This window comes from Alosa sapidissima, chromosome 4 (genome assembly GCF_018492685.1).
Source record: "Alosa sapidissima isolate fAloSap1 chromosome 4, fAloSap1.pri, whole genome shotgun sequence".
NCBI classification, from domain to species: domain Eukaryota; kingdom Metazoa; phylum Chordata; class Actinopteri; order Clupeiformes; family Clupeidae; genus Alosa; species Alosa sapidissima.
This window is the reverse complement of record NC_055960.1, coordinates 30,959,015-30,979,992: the sequence shown is the minus strand read 5'-3', so window position 1 is coordinate 30,979,992 and position 20,978 is coordinate 30,959,015. Positions and strand designations below refer to the sequence as shown.

Here is a 20,978-nt window from a genome sequence, read left to right as displayed (position 1 = left end):
GTGTAACTTTTTGATATTTATTGAATTTTAAATAGTGTGTGTGCACGTGTTTATCCCATTGTTTCTACCTGCCCAGGGACTGCAGATGGAAATTAGCTTTTAGCTAAATCTGGTACAAAGCATCTCTTCTCTTTATGTGATTAATGTATTTTGTGCATGGTCCCTGAAATAAATAAATAAAAAACCTTCTGCGTGTATGAAATTACCCAGACTGACACTATCTTAGCATAATTAACTGGAGATTGGATACACCAGTTGGCCTATAACAAAAAGGTTAACTGGTGTAACCCTCTTCCAGTGAATTATAAGCTGCTGCTAACATGTCGGACTGGGTTATTGCACGCACCAAGAAGAGAAGGGTTTGTATCCTTTTATCTAAGTCAGGGGTAAACAGAAAATAAGCTATTTTCCCAAAAGGTAATGCCAGTTGCTGCTGTTGGTACACAAAAAGCTGATGAGACAACCAGATGGTTAGCCTGGCCACACCCACTTAAATCTCCTTTTGGGGCGATACTAGTCAGGAACACCATAATTTACTGTTGGCATTAGACCCCAAAAAGGGTCGGCCGATCAGCGAGAAGGGATGACGCTATAGTTTCATCAAAAGTGGCTGTGGTAAAAGGTAGTAGCAACGCCTGGAAACATCAAAAATTTCTCTCTGAAGAATGTGTAAATTTATTTACAGCAAGGTAGGCCTACATACACCGTTTTGATATAGGAAGTAATCCCTGATCATGGTGATTAGTTAGGCTGGACCAATGATTTCAAAGTTAACACAAAGTCTACGCCCTTCACCATGCTAGAGCTGGAAATGTTTCCCAATTGTGAGTGCCCAAACTCTTCACAAAGTGAATGAGTCTGGTTTTAACCAGGATACCAGATGGTAATCATTCTGTTAGAATTTTATTATTTACATTTATCTTAGTCAGGGTAAGCTTGTCTGGGATCTGAGTGAATCACTGAGAACAAGAACCAGGAATGAAAACAAAATGAATCACAAATTGTCAATGTTTTTTATTATTATTTGAGTAACAAAATGTGAAGTGCCCAGAACAACCCATCCAAGAGCTGCCAGCCTACATCCTAGCTAGTATTTACATCACAAACAATAACATCTCATGTTAAATGTTTGTCTCTGTTTTGTCTCCTCGTCCAGTTCAGTCTGCGGTATGACATTAGGAGGGCATCTCTGGGGCTCCAACCATTTTGTTTAAAAGTTTAAATATTTAAAATATTTACAGTCCAGCCATCCAAACTCCAAAATCCTACTGCTGCTCATCTGATGCGGCGTGAGGCGAAAAGTAAACCTGGCTTAGTAGCAGAGTGGAGTCTGGAGCAGTGTAGGTGATGGTCTTTTAAAAAAAAAAAAAAAAAAAAAAAAAATCTGTGGTTAATTCCCTCAAAGGAATTTTCACCCAGTCATTTGTACATAATTGCTATACTGAAAACCCAAAATGTATTGTACATGGATATTAATATTCCGTTTGTGTTTTATTGAAGCCAAAATCTCTGTAGAAGGAAGAAACAAAAGAAGTAAATCCACTTTGATGGTCATTTCTTTGTTCTTCAAACATCCTGATTTTTTTCCATGTATTTTGTAGAAAAAAGGAACAATAAAATAACACCACCAATAAATACAAATACAGCAGAGAAATGATCAGATAAGACTGTACATCGTCTGGAGCAGGGCTCCGTGTTGGCCTTTCCCTGAGCTCCTCAGAGAAACACAAACACCAGGCAGGAGAGACTGGATTAGGGAAAAAATGAGAAAAAAAAAATTACGAATGATAGAAAAAGATAATGTTCCACCGAGACGGACTTAAATTCTCAGGGACTCCCAGCTCCAAAAACGTGCCATTATCTTGATGAAAAGTGTGTCCATGAAGGTGTAGGGGTAGGGAAAGGCAGCGAAGGCGACTGTGCAAGATAATCCAACATGTCACACAGAAGTGATGACGATCATGAGGTGCTGTGGACAGATACTGGAGATCCTACTCAGGAGGTCTGGCGCAAGCCGTGACAAATGGCTCTCAGAGAACTCGCATGGCGGAAAGATCTGAAGCACATAGGCCGGCTGTGGGGCAAAGAGGGAAAAGCTCACTTAATTATTTTTTATTCAGACAGCAGGGATGCCAGATTAATTTAAAATGCACATTTAATATTTTAAAAAACTAGAATAGTGACTGGAAGGGAAAATGCACACACACAATGTTTACACCACTGTACCATCATGGGTATCAAAATGACATGGCTGTCTATTCACCTGATTGGAGCCTGGGTTTGGGATGTTGATGATTCCTGCTGCCAGCTTGGCCTGCAGGTAGTTTATGAAAGCTGTTCGGAGGAACTGGGTTTGACTACGGACATCATCTTGGTCACGCCCACAAGGCATCGCCAGCAACAGGCAGAACTCACTATCTCCCTAATGCAGAGAAAAGGTTGATATTCATTCTCATTCATTTTAAGAACAATTTCATACATTCATCAGCAAGTAATATCACATACTTCAGACTACTTTCTGTTACATAGCAAGACACAAAGAAATCTTACAGTCATCCTTCGAGCCACACTATCCAGCTGTGATGCCTCTAATCTCATTCTCTGGACGATGCGCAAGAGAGCCCCTCCTTCTTGCAAGGGTAAAGAGCGCACAGCCAGGGCCTTGTTTCCATACACAAAATGTAACTGGACCGCAGCAGTGTCATTCTTCAGAGCTAACAAGCCTTGCCAAATAATGGGATATTTCTGTGGAGAGAAGACCAGATATACTATGATTTAAAGATTAGGGATGTCCATTTCTAGCCAAAATATTATTCAGAGAATTAGTCGAATATTTTTAAGAATTATGATGAAAATCGACTAATACAGTATATCTTTATTACTTACACACACACACACACACTTTGTAACTGTAAAGTATACTTCGAAATACTTTTACTCTGTCTTACCGTTAAAAGTTGCACCATGTTCACAGACTGGTGTTCCATCTGTTCCCCTTTACCCTCGTTTAGTGTTTGGCTGCGGTCTGGATCTTGAGGAGCCTTCCAAACACAATCAAAATGCATTGGGACTCAATATATAATATATATATATATATATATATTTATTTATTTTTGGTCAAAGCAGAAAAGCTTTTATTACCTGTGTAGATGCAATGTGTGGAGCTTGGCTGATGTTTAAAGGAGAATTCTCTGCAAACTGTGAAGGGACACTTCTAATATTGGTATACACAGCTGGGTATTCTGAGAATGCTGGGCTCGTTCCTGATGACAGCAACTGAATCCGTTGAGGCGAGGCAATGGCAGGCATAGCTCCACGGATGCCAATAATTCCCTCTTTCGTAACAGGTGAAAGTGGCCTGTTAACCTCTGATGATTTCAAGGTGTCCTTCTCAGGAACATTTTTGGACAGTAGGTGAGCTCTTGGTGACAAGGAAGCAGTTATGCTGGTGGCGCTGGACGAAGATGGGACAGGCTCAGGACCTTGGTGCAACTCTGTGGCAGGGCGCTCCCCCTGCTGATGGTGCATGAGCACACGCATATCCCTCCCTGCAATGTTGTAACGGTCCAGTGACAAGCCACCATGTAGAGTTCCACGATATTCTTGTGGCAAGGTTTCTGGCTTAAGGGAAGTGGCTGCTGGTCTTCCCAAGGCCTGGTATCGTCTTGTATCTTCTTCATTTGCCTCATGTGACCTTGTATTGCCAGGATTGACCTTCAGAACCATATCTCTGCCTCCTCCTGCTTGAGGAGATGTTGGGCACTGTTGAGGAGGCCCTGACCATGGTGATGACAATGGATCAGAATGCATTCCATAATTCATCATAGCCAATGGAGGAGTGTTAACTCTAACATCTCCTTGAGACAAGTGTCCAATTGGAATGGTCTGGCCAACACGGTGTGGTGACATTCTCCCTATGCTTCCATGACTGCTGTGTGGAGGCATGATGACTGACTGTTCTGGGTGATGGACGTTTGGGACATATTGCGACATGGGCGGTAAGCCAGAGGGCAGGACCACAGGAATGGCTTTTGGAGAGGAAGAGCCAATGGGAGACACTTTGGTAAAAGGAGAATGAGGGTGGCCAGATTTCCGAGGAGAACGAGGCTCTTTAATCCCACTAAGGTGAGATGGACCTCTATCTGTAGGGGTGTTGGGTAAGAACCCAACAGGATTGCCAGCTGACGACGGGAGATGAGGGCTTATGGCTGGACTTATAGCAGATGCCCAGGGAGGTTTAGCACCATCACTGAGAGGTTCTGCTCCTTCTGCTTTCTTTGGATGTTTCATGAGCATAGGAAAGTCTGAGTGATGGTAGTTCATAACCTGTTGATTGCCACCAGATTGCTGCAACCTTTTTACAACTCCACTTTGACCACCTGCTTGATATGTTTCCATCTTGTCCAAAGAATTTTCTTGTTTGGTGGAGACACCTGATTGGGTCTTGTGGGAATGTCCATGATCTGAGGGAACAAGAGGACACTTGGCACTAGGAGTCTGGGCATAATGATCTGGTTTCATCTGAGGCATAGAAACCAGCTGTTGAGATTCCATGTCTGCAGGACTAGCTGGAGGAATCTGGCTAATTTTTGCACTTATCCTCTGTGGTCCTTCCATTTTTTGACCAGAGTGACTAAGCACTACCACACCCTCTGAAGTGTTTACCCTCAAACCAGGACTGGGCCCTGTACTAAGAGTTGCACTTTCAACCACAAAACGTCCTGCATTTCCACCTTCATCTCCCACAGTTGCTCCATGGTAAGTGCTACTCTCCTCCATACTTGTTTGAAACATTTGCTTGGGAAGTTGTTTTTCCCCATATGGATTATTCCTTGGGATATTTGCCTTTTCCTCAGATTCAGGAGTGTTACAGATACGACTTATGACTGAGGTGGCAGTGGAAGCAATGACAGAAATCACAGTTTTCTCTCCAAAGAGTTGTTTAGTCTCTGTAGATGGGAGGGAGCCTGGGGACCGGACAACAGGTTGAGCAGGCAAATATGAATGCCGACTTTCTGGTAGAGGGATTTTATTGGCTACCATCTCAGATGGAGATTCACTCTCTCTTGGTGGGTGGGTAGGCATGTTTCCTGGTGCAGTGTTGGTGGCTGAGAGGGGGATATTTTTAGGCTTCATTAGAATTTTACGCAAGTCACTGTTACTTGAGTCAGGGTCATGGGTTTCAAGTCCAGATGAGACCGTTGGATTTTCTCCTTGAGCTACTGGTACCATTGGGGTGTCCCTGGACTGATTAAATCGGTCTGTTGGAGGAAGGGGAAGTTTGCTGCTGTGTGAGGGTTTGAGACATAACGATGTTGGAGAGAGAGGGGTACACTCATAGGGCTGTGGCGGTTTAAGAATATTTGGACTTTTATTCACAAGGCCTGCAGATCTTCCATGTGTAGGTTCATCATTGAGTGGTTCTTCAGAAACACTGTCTGTTTGATGAGACACATTTAATGATGCATTCAATTTTGAAGGGGAGGTAATAACTATCGATGTTGCAGATGGATTCTCTGTAACTGCATTAGTGTCTATAACTGGATCTGGCACATTCATTTGTGAGCTGTCAGGTTCTGCTACACTGTCTTTAACTAATTCTTTTCTGCTGGCAGCAGGCTTCTGGGTTTTTGACCTCTTTGTTGTTTTAGCTCTGCCTTTAGCTCCTTTCCTAGGAGTTCCTGTTGGACCGGTCTCCTCCTGAATAGGAGCACTGCCTAAACTAGGTTCCATAGCCTTAGAATCAGTTACAAATGGCTGGATTGCTGGTTCTGACTCCATCACAGTGTTGATGGCTGGCTCTTGTGGCAATGTGCAGGAAAGGTCTTCAGATGTAATGGAATCAATAGCAGCAGCAAGCTCGTATTCACTAGCAGGATTAGCAGGTTTCTCAACCACTGTTGGAGGCTCTGGTTCAACAGGAAGTGGGACCACTGGAATAGGTGCCTCTGTTGTGGGGCTTTTGAATGGCTGGGGGCTGGGACCTTCAGTAAGTTTAGCAATGTTTTCTACAGCTTGCTCAAGTTCAATCTCACGAGATAAGAGAGATTCAGCAGGGTTGGTGATTATGGAGTCTGATGGTGCCTCATCATTATCACTTTGTGTAACTTCATTTTCTTGAGAGCTTTCCATAACTTCATCTTTGGGCAAAAGTTCTGTTTTTTTGTTCAATTCCTCCATCTCGATGTCTTCTTCACCAGACTGAAGCATTGCTTTAACTTCAGTCATGTCTAGCCTGATTCGTAGATTCTTGAGAACAAGGGACTTGTCTTCAGTTGGCAATTTTGTATTCCGAATTAATCTTGCTGCTTTTGACCTCCCCCCACTCTTTTCAGCTTGGGGAGATTCCTCCACAACTGGGGGCTCAGTAGATTTGTCAATTTTGTTCCCAGTAGCCCTATCTGTAACAACATTATCTTTTTGTTGCCCTTCTTCTATGCTCGGTTTTGGATTCTCTGTGGTTTTCTCTCCTTCTCCTGGGGAAACAAAATCACTTTGGGGAGCTGAATCTGGCACATTAATATCCTCAGAAAGATCAGCCTGCTGGCTGGTGTCAGAAGGTTTGTCCCCTTTCTTGCTAGAAGTGCTAGATGCAGGTGCTTGACTTGTTTGTTGTTTCTGTGAGTGAGGAGAATGTTTACCTTTTGAAGTTTTCAAGACATTTTCACTGTTTCCTAATTCTATGCCCTCAATCTCTTTCGTCTCTGCAATTTTTGACTTAAGAGCTGATGCATCCTCTCCCTTGGACCGATTCTTAGGAGGGCGCCCTCGTCTTGAGGTTATTGGTACAGCAAGTATGTCCTGCTCTGACTGCTGTGACGGTGCCACTTCCTTGTCTCCTCCTCGTTTCCTAGTTGCACGTGGCGGCTCTACTTCTTTACTAGGCTGTGTGGTAGACTCATCTTCAACTGGAGTGGCATACACAGACTTTACATTTCTTCGCCTTCGCCTTTGTTCAGTAACCTGCTCCATCTCAGGGCCCTGTACAGGAGATTTACCTGACACCTTGGAGTCAGGAGCTGTCTTCTCTCCTCGTGGGGAAGAGGCACGTTTCAACTTCTCTCGATCAATCCTCTCACTCTTACGAGTGGCTTGTTTATCAGCACTACTTGGGGATGCCAAAGGAGCTACAGGCATTGTTGGGGATGCCTTGGTCTTCTTATTTTTAGATTTTTGTGGTGGCGAGACTGGCTCCTCCACAGACAAAGTATCAACAGAAGTATGGTCAACCTCCTGTTTGACTTGTGGTTCATCATCAATGGGACAAGATTCAGTTTTCAAGGTCTCAGTGTCTTCAACAGGGGTTGGGGAGGCAGACCTGGGAAGATTAAAAACCTCAGGTTCAGGCTTGAGTTCTAACTCAACATTGGTCTCTGTTGCTTCACTAGGCTTGGATTCAATACTAGATATTTGCTCCTCACTGATGTCTTTTTCACTTTTGATTGATGGATCAGTTTGTTCATAGTTCATTGGTTCTTTTAACTCCGTCAACTGAGGTTCAGGTAATACAGGGCTGATGGAGGGTTGCTCTTCCTCTTGTACTTGCTGTTGTGGAGGCACAGGAGTCTTTTCACATTCATTTTCTTCTTTCACAGAAAGCTCAGAAGACTTGGGTGAATTACTTTGCAAAATGTTTTTCTCCAATGGTGGCGACATCTCTTTAGCTGACTGGGCCATTTGTGCCAATGGGAGAGGCTGAATAGGGCTAACTGGTTTAGTTTCAGAATCTAAAGCCGGTTCAATGGCAGGCTGAAAACCTGGCTGAGACTGGTCTTGTGACTCTTCTTGTGGCTTATCCATTCTGCTGCCATCTACAATTTCTTCCCTCTTTATTTCCTGCTGAGGTTCTTTGAGTTCTTTAACATTTTTATGTTGCAACCGTGTCAGCTCCAAGAATCTACTATGAAACAGCACAACTGGTTCCGAGTCAGCTTGTCCCTCTACTGCACCTTGCTGAGTGGATTGGTATCCAATACTTTGTTCAGAGTCCTCGTGCTTTCGTTCAAGGTGTTGAAGGCGTCTTGAATCTTGTTCAAAAATAGAACTATGAAGAAAACGAGAGGCAAAAAGTTCCCTTCGCTCCTGCTCCTCTGGCTTTGGATCCTCCTTCCTGTCATCAAGTTTATCTTCAGATTCACTTCTAATTTTCTTTTTCTTCATGTACCATGAGGGTGTTGGCCGTGGTGTTGCCTCAACCTTCTCTGTATCTTTCCGACTGCGAAAACTAGCAAAGTGGGAGTCATAATCTAAGAAAGACCAGTTGTCTTCTCTAGAAGATGACAGAGACTTCGCCCTCTCAAGCAGAGCTTTAGTGTCAGGTGTGATAGTCTGGTCCAGTGCAAAGGAATAGAACTTATTTCTTTCCAGAGAGGTGGACAACTTTGACTCGGACAACCTGTCCCCTCTCTGCCTCTCAGGAAGAGAGAGAGATGTAGATGGCATTGGGGAGTTCGATTTGTGTTCTCGATCCTCTTCAGAATCTGACCTTACCTCCCCAGGCTCCAAATCATGCCAGAGGCCATATTCCAAATGCTTGTGACCAAGCCGTTTTCTTCCAGAGAAACTTAGATCAGGTAATAAATCTTGCTTCAGCCTATTCTCCCAGCGTTTATGAGCATCATCTACACTACCATGTAAATGAGTGCTAATTTTAGCCATCTGTGTGGTGTGTACTCTTTTGACAGATAGTTCTAGGTCTGGGTGAACAGTTTCTTCAGATTTTGGGACCTCCTTAACATCTTTGACAGTCATGAGATGGGGCATATCTATAATTTCTTCTTCTGTGTTTTGGGAGGATTGTTGTGGTTTTGGAGAATTTGTATTATTCCATTCTGATTCTTCACTTTTTGGCCGGAAGCTCCTGTATACACGCTCTCTCTTCGAGCTCATATCCAACTCAAAAGTGTCTTGCTTCTTGTTTCTAGACGATGGTGAATTGTCTGTTACATCCTGAGGTGGTTTCCCTACCTCATGCACTAAACTGCGATGTTCTAAGTCTTCGGCATCCAAACTCTGAGGACTACCTGGCTTTCCAAGTTTATCAGGCTCCTGCTGCTGTTGCCGTAGTCTGCGGTTTTGTTCCATTTGTTTACGATAGCTCTGGGAAAGATCTATGTCAAGAGAGATATATTCTTCAGTGCTTTTGTTTTCCTGATCAAGAGTCTCATCATGTGAGAACCTTCTAGACACACTAGGACCAGACAGGTTCTTCCCAGAGTCATGATCATCAAGATCTGATGGTTCACCTTGCCGTACCACTGAACACAAACCTTGCCCTCTCATACTAGACATAGAAGAGGAATCTTGATCTTCTTTAAGACTGTAATGACAAGTCCCCCTCTCCACCTTGGGCTTTAAATGTTCTCTCTTCTGTGTCTCTTTTTCAAGTGCCTTTATATCTTCTGTCTCTTTTGCAAGAGTTGAATTTGATCCAAACTCTGGAGACTGGATGCCCTCATCCTCCATTCTACTTCTCTTCTGTCGGATGGTTTTCCCACTAGGATCACCAAATCGCCTTTTACGAGCTGCTAAACGGTCTGACTCCAGAATCAAATCTTTCCCTTCACTTCCAAGATCAGATTTTAGATGTTTTTTCAGTCTGCCTTTTCCATCCCGATCTGATACATCTCCCTTTCCTGCATCAAGTCTCTCCCCTTTCTGGGGCTCTAGACGGGACATTTGTTCAGAAGGTGAAGGCTCGTTTTCACCCTTGTATCGTGATTTCTCAGGACCATCCGTGTCTGAGGCTTTTCCTTTATTTGAGTTAGCATCCAAAGAAGCCTCTTTGTCAGTTTCTGAATGTGAAACAGGAGACGGCATTTTGCCTCTTCTTGACTTGCCTCTCTCCCCTTTCTCCTTATCTCCCTTGTCCTTGCGTCTACCTCGCCTGCTTCTTTCCGCACCTGCAACACGTTCCATCTCCACTGAATCCATTTCTCTTTCCAGACCTTCAGTTTTATAATCCACTGGTGACTTTTCAGGCTTTTCAAACTGTGCTGGTGGAGGGGACAGCGAGCTACAGCTGCCACTTCGCTCTGAAGAATGCCGATAAACCCGTCGTTCAGTCTCTCTTGGGACGCGCTCAGAAGGAGACGGTGAAGCACTAGGGGTAACCGGACGTCTCTGATGAGAGGGGCTCCATCTACCACGGTCAGCCTCAAAACGCTCACGCTCTCTCTCTCTTTCCCGCTGAATGTAGGTGTACTTGCGCATATCCTGCTCAAATGGGTCACGGTAATCTCTGTACTCCCTGGGATCTTCATGATAGCGAGGGTCATAGTGTTCACTTGGATAGTGGTCTAGTTCAGAGTAACGATCCCGGCTCCTGCCAGGGTAATCACGTCGAGGATCATCAGTGTAAAGACCTGGAGTTCGCACATTTTCGTAGTATGCCCGCTCTGCTGGGAATTCATGATAAGGAGGCCTCCGTTCTTCTCTGCGAAAGGAAATTGGGTGGAATTTAACAACTGATCATCTTGGAGGTTATAAACACCCAAAACATATTTTGTCCAAATAAAATGCTTTTTAAAAGCCAATCATTGTTTGTATGGGGAGTTGAAGACCACCTCAAATAGAAGACCTCATTTAAAAACAATCGACAACCGTTTAAACTTTTTTGTTGAAGAGAGCTACCATTTTATTTGTGAAATTTAACAGCAAGATATGAACATAGGTTCTTACCTCCTCTCTGTTGGGATTTCATAGAAGTCCCTTATGTCTTGCCCAGAGGCTTGCATGGAGCGATAGAAGGCCATCTGACTCTCTTGACTGGCAAAATCAACCTGCAGTAACAAATTAGTTGGTGAAATACTACAATCACATACAATTGTTTACTTTTGCAACAAAGTTTCTTATTAAACAACTAATATTTTACCAAATGTTATGCATGTTATGGAACTACAACTTTTTATAGCCTACTCCTGAATTTATATTCACACATCATAATACCATAAATAGGCTTACTTTAATTTTGTTGCCACCAATCTTCCAACCTTTGGTCTCTCGAACCGCTGCTTGGGCAAAGTCGGTATTGTTGTACAAGATGAGAGCCATCCCTTTCAATCGGTCAAACACTACCTGGAATTAAAAAGTAAACAGAATGTCAAAATATAAAATTTCTAGGTACTAGACAGGTAATTTAGGAAACTACTTAAAGAGGATGTGAATCATATTGACCTTGACCACATGCCCATAGCGACAGAAATGTCTGGTGAGGTACTGCTCTGTGATGTTGGAGGACAAACCATCCAGCCAGACACATGTTGTGGGCATACTCTTCCCAAAGCCAAGCTGAAAATAAAAATCAAGTCACAGTGGTGTTATTCACCTTGTTCAGGCCATTGTAAACCAAATGAAGCTACAGTGTTCTATGCATTCGCCAGTAGGTAGAGAAAAAGCATTAACGATATAGTCAGTGTACCCCTGTTGCCTTGTTTTGGTTAACACAATGGCCGCCTCCTGAATAAGGCGAATTATGTGTTGTAATCAGTCATAATGGTGAAGGGGTATGTATGAACAAGCACTGAACTAGTACTGGGATTGTACACTTTGAACACATGCATGCGAGTATAGACGATCGAACCTTTAACCGGTTGGCTCCTAGGTATTCTCCATCCATCTTCTTTATAGCCTTACAGACACTGGCAATATCAGAGTACTGCACAAAGGCGTACTGAGGAACGCCATTAACCCTTTTGATGTCAATGTCCTATGAGTGAAAGCAATGATTTCCCATTAACCATACAACCAATTATTGGCAACATTTTAATGATTTCCAATGAACAGAATTCAAATGATCTGCACTTTTGAGACAATTGCAAAAAAAACCTCTTTAAGTCTTTCGTCTCAGATGGTCTGCTAAATAAGTAAATACTCTTGTTTATTCCCATTATATGGGTACTATTACACAACACCAAACCTTTAGGCAATTTATACAGAAACATACCACTATCTCTCCAAAGCGCTGAAACACATCCAATAGCTGCTGGTAGTTGGTGGTCTTTTCCAAATTTCCAATAAAGAGAGTGCGAGTTGCCTTTGGATGAAATTCATCTATTCTTCCATCCAGTGGGCGGAATTCATTCTCACTTTCTGTCTCTGTAACATATATTACTGAATTTACAATACACATATACAGTTAAGAACAAAATTATTCATACCCCTGTCAAATATTAATTTAAAGTAGATTTTCTCTTGACTGATGTGTTTGTTCTGACTGAAAATAATACTGCCACATGACAAAAGGTTGTAAGACAATGTGGTAGAAGCATGGAATCAAAAAAAGAAGTGCTTTAACATTTTTATGAAAAATGGCGTGTCCAAAATTATTCATACCCTTTTTTAACAATGACTGGAAACATCTTTATTTGCATTCACAGTAGGGCTGCAGCTATCGATTCTTTTTGTAATCGATTAATCTAGCACTTTATCGATCGATTAATCGGATATTTTTTTTTTTGCATTTTTAAACAACCAAAAACAAATAATGCATAACGAAAATGACATTGCTGTAAAATGATCAAGCAATTGGCACAGAGGTATTTATTCTAACTCCAACATTTGGCTTCAAAACTAAGCCCATTTATTGCAATTTACCCATTTAGTGTTTATAAGTGCCAGTGCAAACAATTAAATAATGTTCAAAATGCTCTCTGTAAAATTGCAACCTCTTGTGCATGACTTAGTATGGACAGCTTTGTTCGCCCAGCTATGTTGTGAAGTGATGGGAGGGAGAAGAGGGAAAGCAATTTAATGTATTAATATGCACAACAAGTTTCATGCTGTAATCTAGACCTGACATCAAAGTAAATATCTGTTTTATGTAGATTTCTACACCTGCAGCATTTGGCATTAGGCTACTAACAAATAATTTTACCATTAGGCTACTAAAATATTTCTGGGGTGAGCCTATTTGCTATGGTAACCTAGCAACCTGTGTGTGTATGCGTGCGGTGCGTGAGGGAAGATGAGGGTACATGCATGTGTATAAGAAGGGGTTCTTTTTTAGTCATACTGTCTTACAATTGAACGTGAATAAGTTTACTACTTAAAAGCATCAAAGCTAAACATTATATCACGACATCACTACAAATACAGTTTGTGATTAAAATCAGCCAACATCAATGTAGGCTATAGGCTACGTAGATAGATAGATAGCCTACTTTATTGACGCTTGGTGAAACAGCATGGAGTGAGTGTTTTCGGTACAGATGCTTGTTCTTTTCCTTTTTGAGTATGTAATGATCCCAAAACTTTACTTGAAAACTTTACACATTCTCTGACATTTATGGACATCTTGACTCCGCAATCGCGCCAGCTAATAATAATTCAGAATGCATCACGATTCACGCGCTAGTGGTGTGCTTCCTGAACAACGGTCCGTGTGGAACAATCAGATCCCTGCGCGCATAGTGCGCGTCATAGGAATTTAACGAGGCTTCGAGGCAGGGTTTTTGCCTCGAGTAATTTTTGTAATCGAGTTATTCGAGTAACTCGATGAATCATTTCAGCCCTAATTCACAGCTCTCAAAATGGTTCATATAATACCTACCAAGCCTCTCCACAATGATTCTAGACCGCACCTTTTTAGCAGCAACCCGGGTTTTGAGGCAGGAACGAGCACTCTGGCCTCGTGCTCACTTTTTTGACGGATTGAGGTCTAAACTATGGCTGGGCCACTCTAAAATGTTGATATTGTTCTCTGTTAACCATTTCTTGCTTTGTTTGGCTGTATGTTTTGGATCATTGTGTGGTTTAATGGTCAAATGCAAATCTTTTCCTCCAGAATCATAATGTAGCTTCTTGTTTTAGTGTCACACCCACAATCGAAATAGACATGACGTCATTTGGGTTTAATGCTTCCTTTTTTATGCCAATCTCAGGCCATATCCCTGGGTCAAATCTAGCAAAAGCTAAATTATTTGTCCAGGTGTGCCCTTATAAAGGTTAAGCTGAGTTGTGCATGTTTGGAGAAGAGTGATCCATGATCAGCATCCATGATGACCAAGTGATCCATTTTGGGATGGGGTGAACATTTCAACCACCAAAACACCATTCCCAAAGTGGAGACTAGCTATTGAAATGTATTAGTTTTGGGTGTTTTTCAAACAATGGGACCTGGTAAACTTCTCAAAGTAAACGGTAACAAAAACAAGGGGCTACATTAAGATTTTTGGAGGAAAAGATTAGGCAGGCTGCCGAGAGACCTCCCCCAATGGGCAGCATTGGACCATTAAACCACACAATGATCCAAAACATACAACCAAACAAGGCAATAAATGGTTAACAGAGAACAATATCAACATTTTAGAGTGTCAGCGCCCAGACCTCAATCACTCAAAAAAGTGAGCACAAGGCCTGAGAGATGGCAAATAATTGTTCCTGACTCCAAACCCGGTTTGCTCTTAAAAAAGTACAGTCTAGACAAGGCATTTTTCATAAAAATGTTAAAAAAGATGAAAACGCTTCTTTTTTTTATTCCATGTTTCTCCTTTTCTTATTTTCAGTCAGAACAAACATATTGGTCAAGAGAAAAGCAACATTAAATCAATATTTGCCAGGGGTATGAATAATTTTGCTCTTAACTGTAAATATAAAGCTGATACATTAAATTGGTCTGACAACAAAATAATGCATGACTTCATCTCATTTGACCTTGCAACAAGTTGCATTTAGCTTATTAATGTATGTAGATTTGTATTGTAGATTATTTATAAGCTGTGTCATGGTTGGCATTTTGACTATAACATTTAAAGAAGACAAATACAAATTGATTCTGACCTGGGCCGTTCCAGGCAGTGACCTCGATCATCATGCCAAAGAAGAGTTTTCCTTTGGAGACACTGAGTGCTTTTTCCTGGTCCTCCTGTTGCCTAAAGAAAACTAGTCCGTACCGTTCCTCTGACGCCCCGTGGATCTGAACAGATGTCACCTTCCCGTACTTCTTAAACTCGTGGAAGAGTCCGTCTTTCAAACTTGTGTCTAAGGAGATTATTTAGCAAATATTCACATTAATACAGTATTTTTGTGCTTACAATGGAGCAATGTAGACAAGACCAATCTCACAGTGTGACTGGAATATCTCCCAATTCTTTTCATGAATAACAGAATGTTAAGTGAAAGAAACAGTGTGTAGGTGAAGGAGTCTACCTGTAGAACGCACAGGTAGGTTCTGAACCCTAATACCAAAACTCCTGCGAGGCTCGTCACCGTCTATGGACAGGGGGGGAGGGGCAGGGGGTGCATGTGTAGCGGCTGATTGCACTGAGCGTGCTCGTGACCCCCCACTGGAGCTGCTGTTGGAGTCACTGCTGCCAATGAAGCAAACAAGTTATTTTTGCCAGGCTTTTTTGTTTAGAATCTGGTTCTAAACTGTGCTGGGAGAATGATGTTCCATTAAAGAACACATTTATGTTAAGGATTAAGGTCTTGGACCTATGCAAAATTGGTTAAGTACACAGAAACCAGCAGAAAACATTCTTTAAACATAGTGTTAAACGAACTGGCATGAAAAAAATTCCCTTGCCAACTTTCATGTAGGAAGCAAAAAATGTAATCATCAATTTTCACAATTATCTGACACATTTAAGCCTACCTGCCACTACCCGTGCTGCTGGTACTGCTGACAGAGTCCGAGCTGGATGATCGGGAGCGCGACTGTGAGCGCGGCCCTCTGCTAGGGGAGACAGGGGCTCGTTTGGGGGAGTGGGGATTTTTGGAAGTCTGGCCAGTGGTCCGCTGTGGCGAGGGGTGGCGTGACTGTGAGGAGTGTGAAGACCGGCTGCGACGGTGGTGGTGATACGTCCGGTCTACTCGCCGCCCCCGGTCATCACGGTAAGGGTCACGGCGCGTGGCGCTGGACAGTGCAAAGGGGTCACGCATGCGTGACTCAAAGTGAGGCTCAGGGGCATCAAACCCACTGGCCATAGCACTAGCTGCAGTGCTAGAGCCCACAGCCGAACTAAACATGGCACGGTCACGGTAATAGTCTGTGTTGTAGTGGCGCGGCCGGTCAAAGGCTGCCCCACGCTCATGGTGACTGTAGGGACTATGGTCGTAGGTACGCTCTCGACTGTCAGAGCTGCTGTAAGACAAACAGACAAAAGATGGAGGTGTCAAAATCTCTGATACAGTCTGTCCTCTTTAAAAAAAAAATGTCTCTATGATGGTCTATGGCCATATAGATCAAATTATGTTGTGTCAATGCTTTAATTTAATTTGAGCCTTCAGGTAGCATGTGCCCTTGCAGCAGTATAGTGAAACAGGATGAAACTACACACACAACTGCTGGCCCAAGACTTGAGATGAGCTAAACCTGACCTGATCCCTTTGCTAAGGAAACTGTCAGCAAACAGGACCTACATTTACAGAGGTTTGTTGCATCTTAAAGACCAATGCACTTACGTTCTTGAAGTTGCTTATGGCATGAGATTTAGACATTTGTATAACTTAGTCAAACTGCTCTGACCAAGTGAATCTGACTCAACAGGCAGATCAATTAAGAAAACCCTGAAATCTTTGTGAACAAAAATATTAACTAAAGTTATTTCAATGCGAAAACAGAGTTGATTTTTTTGCCAATATTTTTGACAAGTATTTAAATTTCACACTGTCCTTTATTCAAAACCTTCATTATTCTTATTATTGACAGAGTACCCCAGTGAACAGAAATGAGTAAAACTGAACAAAACACTTCATGGATGTGGTGACACCTTCATATCTAACTGTAAAAAAATTGTAAGCTGGCATCTTTAAGGTTTAACCCTAGCCCTGTTTCCAAAGTCCTTTACTGGCCTTGTATGGTGAAGACCCTGAACCTTCACAAGGTGACTACATAGAAGGTGAAAAGAACAAAGAAACTAAGTGTGACAGGACAGAGGGGATGAAGAAGACATGCCATTCAGCTACAAGTTCTAAGAGTTAGTGGGGGTGAAAGAGACAAGGCACACCTGGGTTAGCAGGACAGAGAAGAAGGAGATAGAGATGAGAGAGGGGTAGAGAAAGGGCATAGATGTATAGCGCAGGACAATACCAACCTTTTCAGAGCAGTAACTGAACCTACTAATCCAATATACAATTCTAGGCGGAAAATTGTGTAAGCCAAAAAAAATGTTACAAAAAAAAAAAATTCAAGTTAGGCAGGAGGGAAAAAAAAAAACTTGATAGCGGTTGTATCTTCTTTTTTGCAGTGCATGCTGGGAGCCTGGGGTGGAGATAGTATTATCCAATGAGGCACCGGTTCTGGACTTACAGGGCTGGTCATTTTCATCAGTGCAGAGAAAACGATCAGAAAATATATCCTCTGGGAATTCCAAAAAAAGCAGCTTCGGAAGAGCGAGCCAAAAGTAAAACTTTTGCGCAACAAGTATATCCAATTTCATTTTAAGAACTGGTTATGGGGTAATCCAAATTTTAGTCCATAATTAGTTCCGTTTACAGTCATCTTCAAAACCTGTTGATAACTCAGTTTAGTTAATTGCATCTAAAAAAAAAAATTCATTGGAGAGATAATTCCAGTCCAGTACTATACGTTTCCATTAGCATGGCAAAATAAAAATCTTGCAGTGGGTTTATTCCATTTAAAGTAGATTCCAGATTTGTCTGAGCACACTAGTCAATCCAGAGAAAGACTTGCCTGAGCTCTATTTAAAATCCCATTAGTTTAAATGCAAATGTAGCAGGCACCTACATCCACATTGAACCACAATAATCCATGATAAGGGCTTGCTGTTACATTCCAACATCCAGAAGAGTAAGTCCAGGTCAGGTATCTTCTCACCTCAGAAAGGCACGATGTCTTCAGATGTCTTCACGGACCTCAGGTGGGGAAAAATCCTCCATTTCGATCCTCTGCTTTTCATTTTTTTAAACTAATACCCTCCTGTAATAATTTGTGATAAACTAGTAAGTTACCATTCCTACAGGAGTGGTGACCCCATGAAGCCCTAGATGACGTACTCCGCGCATCACTGGTACATCCATGACACTCGCATACTGGACCTCCTTTCTCAACTGGCATAGAATCCAGAAGAGACATATCCAGAGCTTCATCGCAACCATGAGAATAAAAGTAATCTCAACGATCACACGTGTGATGAGGGAAAATGGATAGAAGAAAGAAAAAAATGATCCCTAATCTTATAGGTGTACCTGAAAGAAAGCTACTTTCATGTTTAATCCACCAGGCACCGCGCTGCATTCCTGGACTGTGAGATCTTGGGTGGGATAGATCCAATTTTGCTGGGAACTCCTAATATCCAAACCACATAGGGATAATTCCACCATGTGTGATACATCCAACTCACCAGGGACGATAATTTTTCCACGAGTGTATTATCCAATTTGAAAGGTTATGGGCTCACACTGCACATCCAACACATCGAATGAATACATATCACATCCACACATTCTTTCAAATGATAAAACAAATGGCTTTAGATAATTCCATGAGTGAAGTCAGGTCTCTGAGAATGAAGATAGAATCCCTAGATTTTGTTCTATGTCAAATTGAAATGGATTCCTTATTCTCCTCTCTTTCATAACCCAAAATATACACCTCTTTGATAGTGGGAAATGGTTTAACAGACCCCTCGGCTTCCCTTGCACTTCGGAAAGGGAGCCCTCGTCCACTTACCCGTCTATTCTGCGTTCATAGCGTCCCTCTCTGCCGTGGAGGGACACGGGGGGGCCATAAACAGGACCAACAGCAGCCCGTGAGAACCCCGAAACTTCCCTGGCGTGACTGCTAGAGGGAGGGTTGTCCTCCAGCCCTCGCACGGCACTGGGCACTGAACCGGGCTCGTTGTAATCAGTGCGTAGGTCCCGGTCACCCATCTTGTTGACGGCATTGTGAGCCTTCTGTGCACTTTTGATGTCCACAAAATCCACAAAGGCCGCCACCCCACCCTCTGAGCCACGTTTCCGCAGGACCTTAACACTCTCCACACGGCCATAGCTGGAAAACAAGGGAGAAGAGTTAAGTCAATTGGGGTCACACATACTGCAAGTACAACTCTTGCCTTGTGCAGGAGAAATTGTTTTCCTCAGTGTAATAACTCGTTTCTGTTGGTCAGGTATCACTCAGGTCACCTCAGGTCAAGAGCAATTCATATGCAAAGTCAATTATTTCGGGGGAGAAAGATAGCCAAAATCTACTCTTATCACTGAAAGAAAGCACCATACATTAAGGGAATTATTCTATTAGGAGAATTTTATCTGATGTCTGTTCCTTAATACTCGTTTTTTTTGTAAATTTCTCATGTCTAATGGACAATTTAGTGAGTAATTTCAGACCAGAATCGCAGACTTGTCATGTATTGACATTATTTTAGCGGACATTTTTGTGGGGCAAGTCTGAGCTATCGCTGACAAGATAGATCGTACAATGTAGCTTGTTTTTTTCCTATTGCAGCTACAAGAAAGATTGCTTATCGCCATTCCGCAAGTGCGAAATCATTTTTTCTTTTCGATTTGAAGTCAAAATGTGATACTAGATCAGGCAACGTATCCGATAGTCCGGCGACCACGTTCGTGTTGTACACAAACCTGAGGAAATGTCGACCAATGCCACCTCTTCATAACAAACCAGAAATTAAAACCAGTACCGTAGAAGAACACGAAGAAATGTGGATCTATCGTGAACGCATCCCTGATGTGTGGTATATTTTCATCACGTCAAAATACAAAGTAACCATGTGTAACTTTGGCGGTGTAGCTAATCAGCGTCTTCATGCAGGGAACAACTCTTTAAAGGACAGCGAGGTAACGTTACAAGATGGCAAGACGACATTGCGCCGAACTAGGGATCAACAGAGCAAGCTGATTTATCCGATCAGCATGCAATGCCCCCTTAATGTACTCACATGGATTAAGCACGGTTTACAAAAATGTCCACGGTTATAACTTTTTTGTAATATTGTTCTGGCTTGAAGCAGGTTATTTCTTATGCGAAACCAGCCGGTCCAAACTGAACGTTCGGTTCCCTTTAGCTAACAGATGCTAGCTAGACGTAGCCAACGAGATGAATAGCATGGCTGGTAAAGTGGCCAGCTAACTCGCTAGCCACCTCTTATCCACCTGGGGATAGTGAGAATCGATGTTTGATCTTTGGGGTTATTGTGCAAATATACTTCGTGTGAAAGTGTATTGGTTTGTAAGAGAACATTTAAGTTATAATGAAAACAACAAATCTACCAGAAACAAACGTAGCTGTCATGCTAGCAAGATCGTCTCTTAGCACTCTTGCTACGAACTACTATGGCTAGCTTACTTAGGCTACGGTTAGCTAGCTCGTTGGTCTTAAAATTAACGTTGGACTGCAAATGGCTGCTAGCCCTAGCGCTACTGTTGAATCAAATTAAAGCACGATGGTTGCACAAATAACACGTTTTGAACATACTGCGATTGTTAACGTTATAGTATGGAATTTTGGAGGCTATCTGAGTCCGATTTCTGTGCGGATATACGTTCCTTGCTAGCAACCCACTAGAAAAGCTGGGATATAGCGCGGGCTGATTCCCTCTTGAAACCCTCTTGTGTAACTCACCGTTTAAAATGCTCAACAATTTTCTCCTCTCGAACATGTTCGGGTAAATTTCCCACCCAAAGGTGTCTGGTTTCCCGAACCATCCTGTTCGTTCTGTTTCCCGTCTATACTCATATGCTCTCACGTTTTTAATCTCCGCCGGTGGGAAGTCCGCCTTGCTAAACAAACGCCTATCGACTCGGTGAAAAAATGATCCGGGCCCTGCTAGTGAATCTAGCCCCTATCGAATGCGTGTGAACACTGATGACAGGAGCGCGCCGCGCGCAGTCCTACAGCTTTGACTGTGACTGTTCAGCTATCATTTCTCGTGACTAGCGCGTTCCCGTGATCATGCGACATCAAATATTTGCAGTCAACATTGTCATTTCTAGCCTGCATGTGCTTAGTCGTTCGGTCATGTTTATCATAAAAGTCTAATGCAGGGCACATTTCATAT

At 42.5% G+C, this 20,978-nt stretch overlaps 1 protein-coding gene across 3 annotated transcripts; it reads right to left on the bottom strand.

The window, feature by feature from the left end:
* Positions 1–994: 994 nt before the first annotated feature.
* Positions 995–20,916, bottom strand: si:ch1073-335m2.2 (msx2-interacting protein). 3 transcript variants are annotated; one of them, XM_042088414.1, is made up of 15 exons: positions 20,543–20,916; positions 18,632–18,952; positions 15,593–16,081; positions 15,148–15,305; positions 14,779–14,979; positions 11,945–12,096; positions 11,582–11,707; positions 11,176–11,289; positions 10,963–11,076; positions 10,681–10,781; positions 3,142–10,435; positions 2,949–3,041; positions 2,551–2,745; positions 2,264–2,422; positions 995–2,074 (listed from the first exon to the last, which is right to left on the bottom strand). In XM_042088414.1, the coding sequence occupies exons 1-15, from the start codon at positions 20,623–20,625 to the stop codon at positions 1,940–1,942; spliced, it is 9,735 nt and encodes a 3,244-aa protein (XP_041944348.1). In that variant the 5' UTR covers positions 20,626–20,916; the 3' UTR covers positions 995–1,939. The 3 variants fall into 3 exon arrangements, with proteins under 3 accessions (XP_041944348.1, XP_041944349.1, XP_041944347.1); XM_042088415.1 differs by having other exon boundaries at positions 15,148–15,308; positions 15,593–16,078; XM_042088413.1 differs by having other exon boundaries at positions 15,148–15,308; positions 20,543–20,915.
* Between the last annotated feature and the right edge of the window lie 62 nt (positions 20,917–20,978).

Bases quoted from the DNA above. Each gene is read 5' to 3' on its own strand.
- si:ch1073-335m2.2 (XM_042088413.1), bottom strand. From the start codon at position 20,625: ATGGTTCGGGAAACCAGACACCTTTGGGTGGGAAATTTACCCGAACAT. The intron at 15,309-15,592 runs GTAGGCTTAAAT...CTTCATTGGCAG, and splicing joins AGCAGCACGGGTAGTGGCAG to CAGTGACTCCAACAGCAGCT. The intron at 10,782-10,962 runs GTAAGCCTATTT...TTGTTACTGCAG, and splicing joins TTGGTGGCAACAAAATTAAA to GTTGATTTTGCCAGTCAAGA.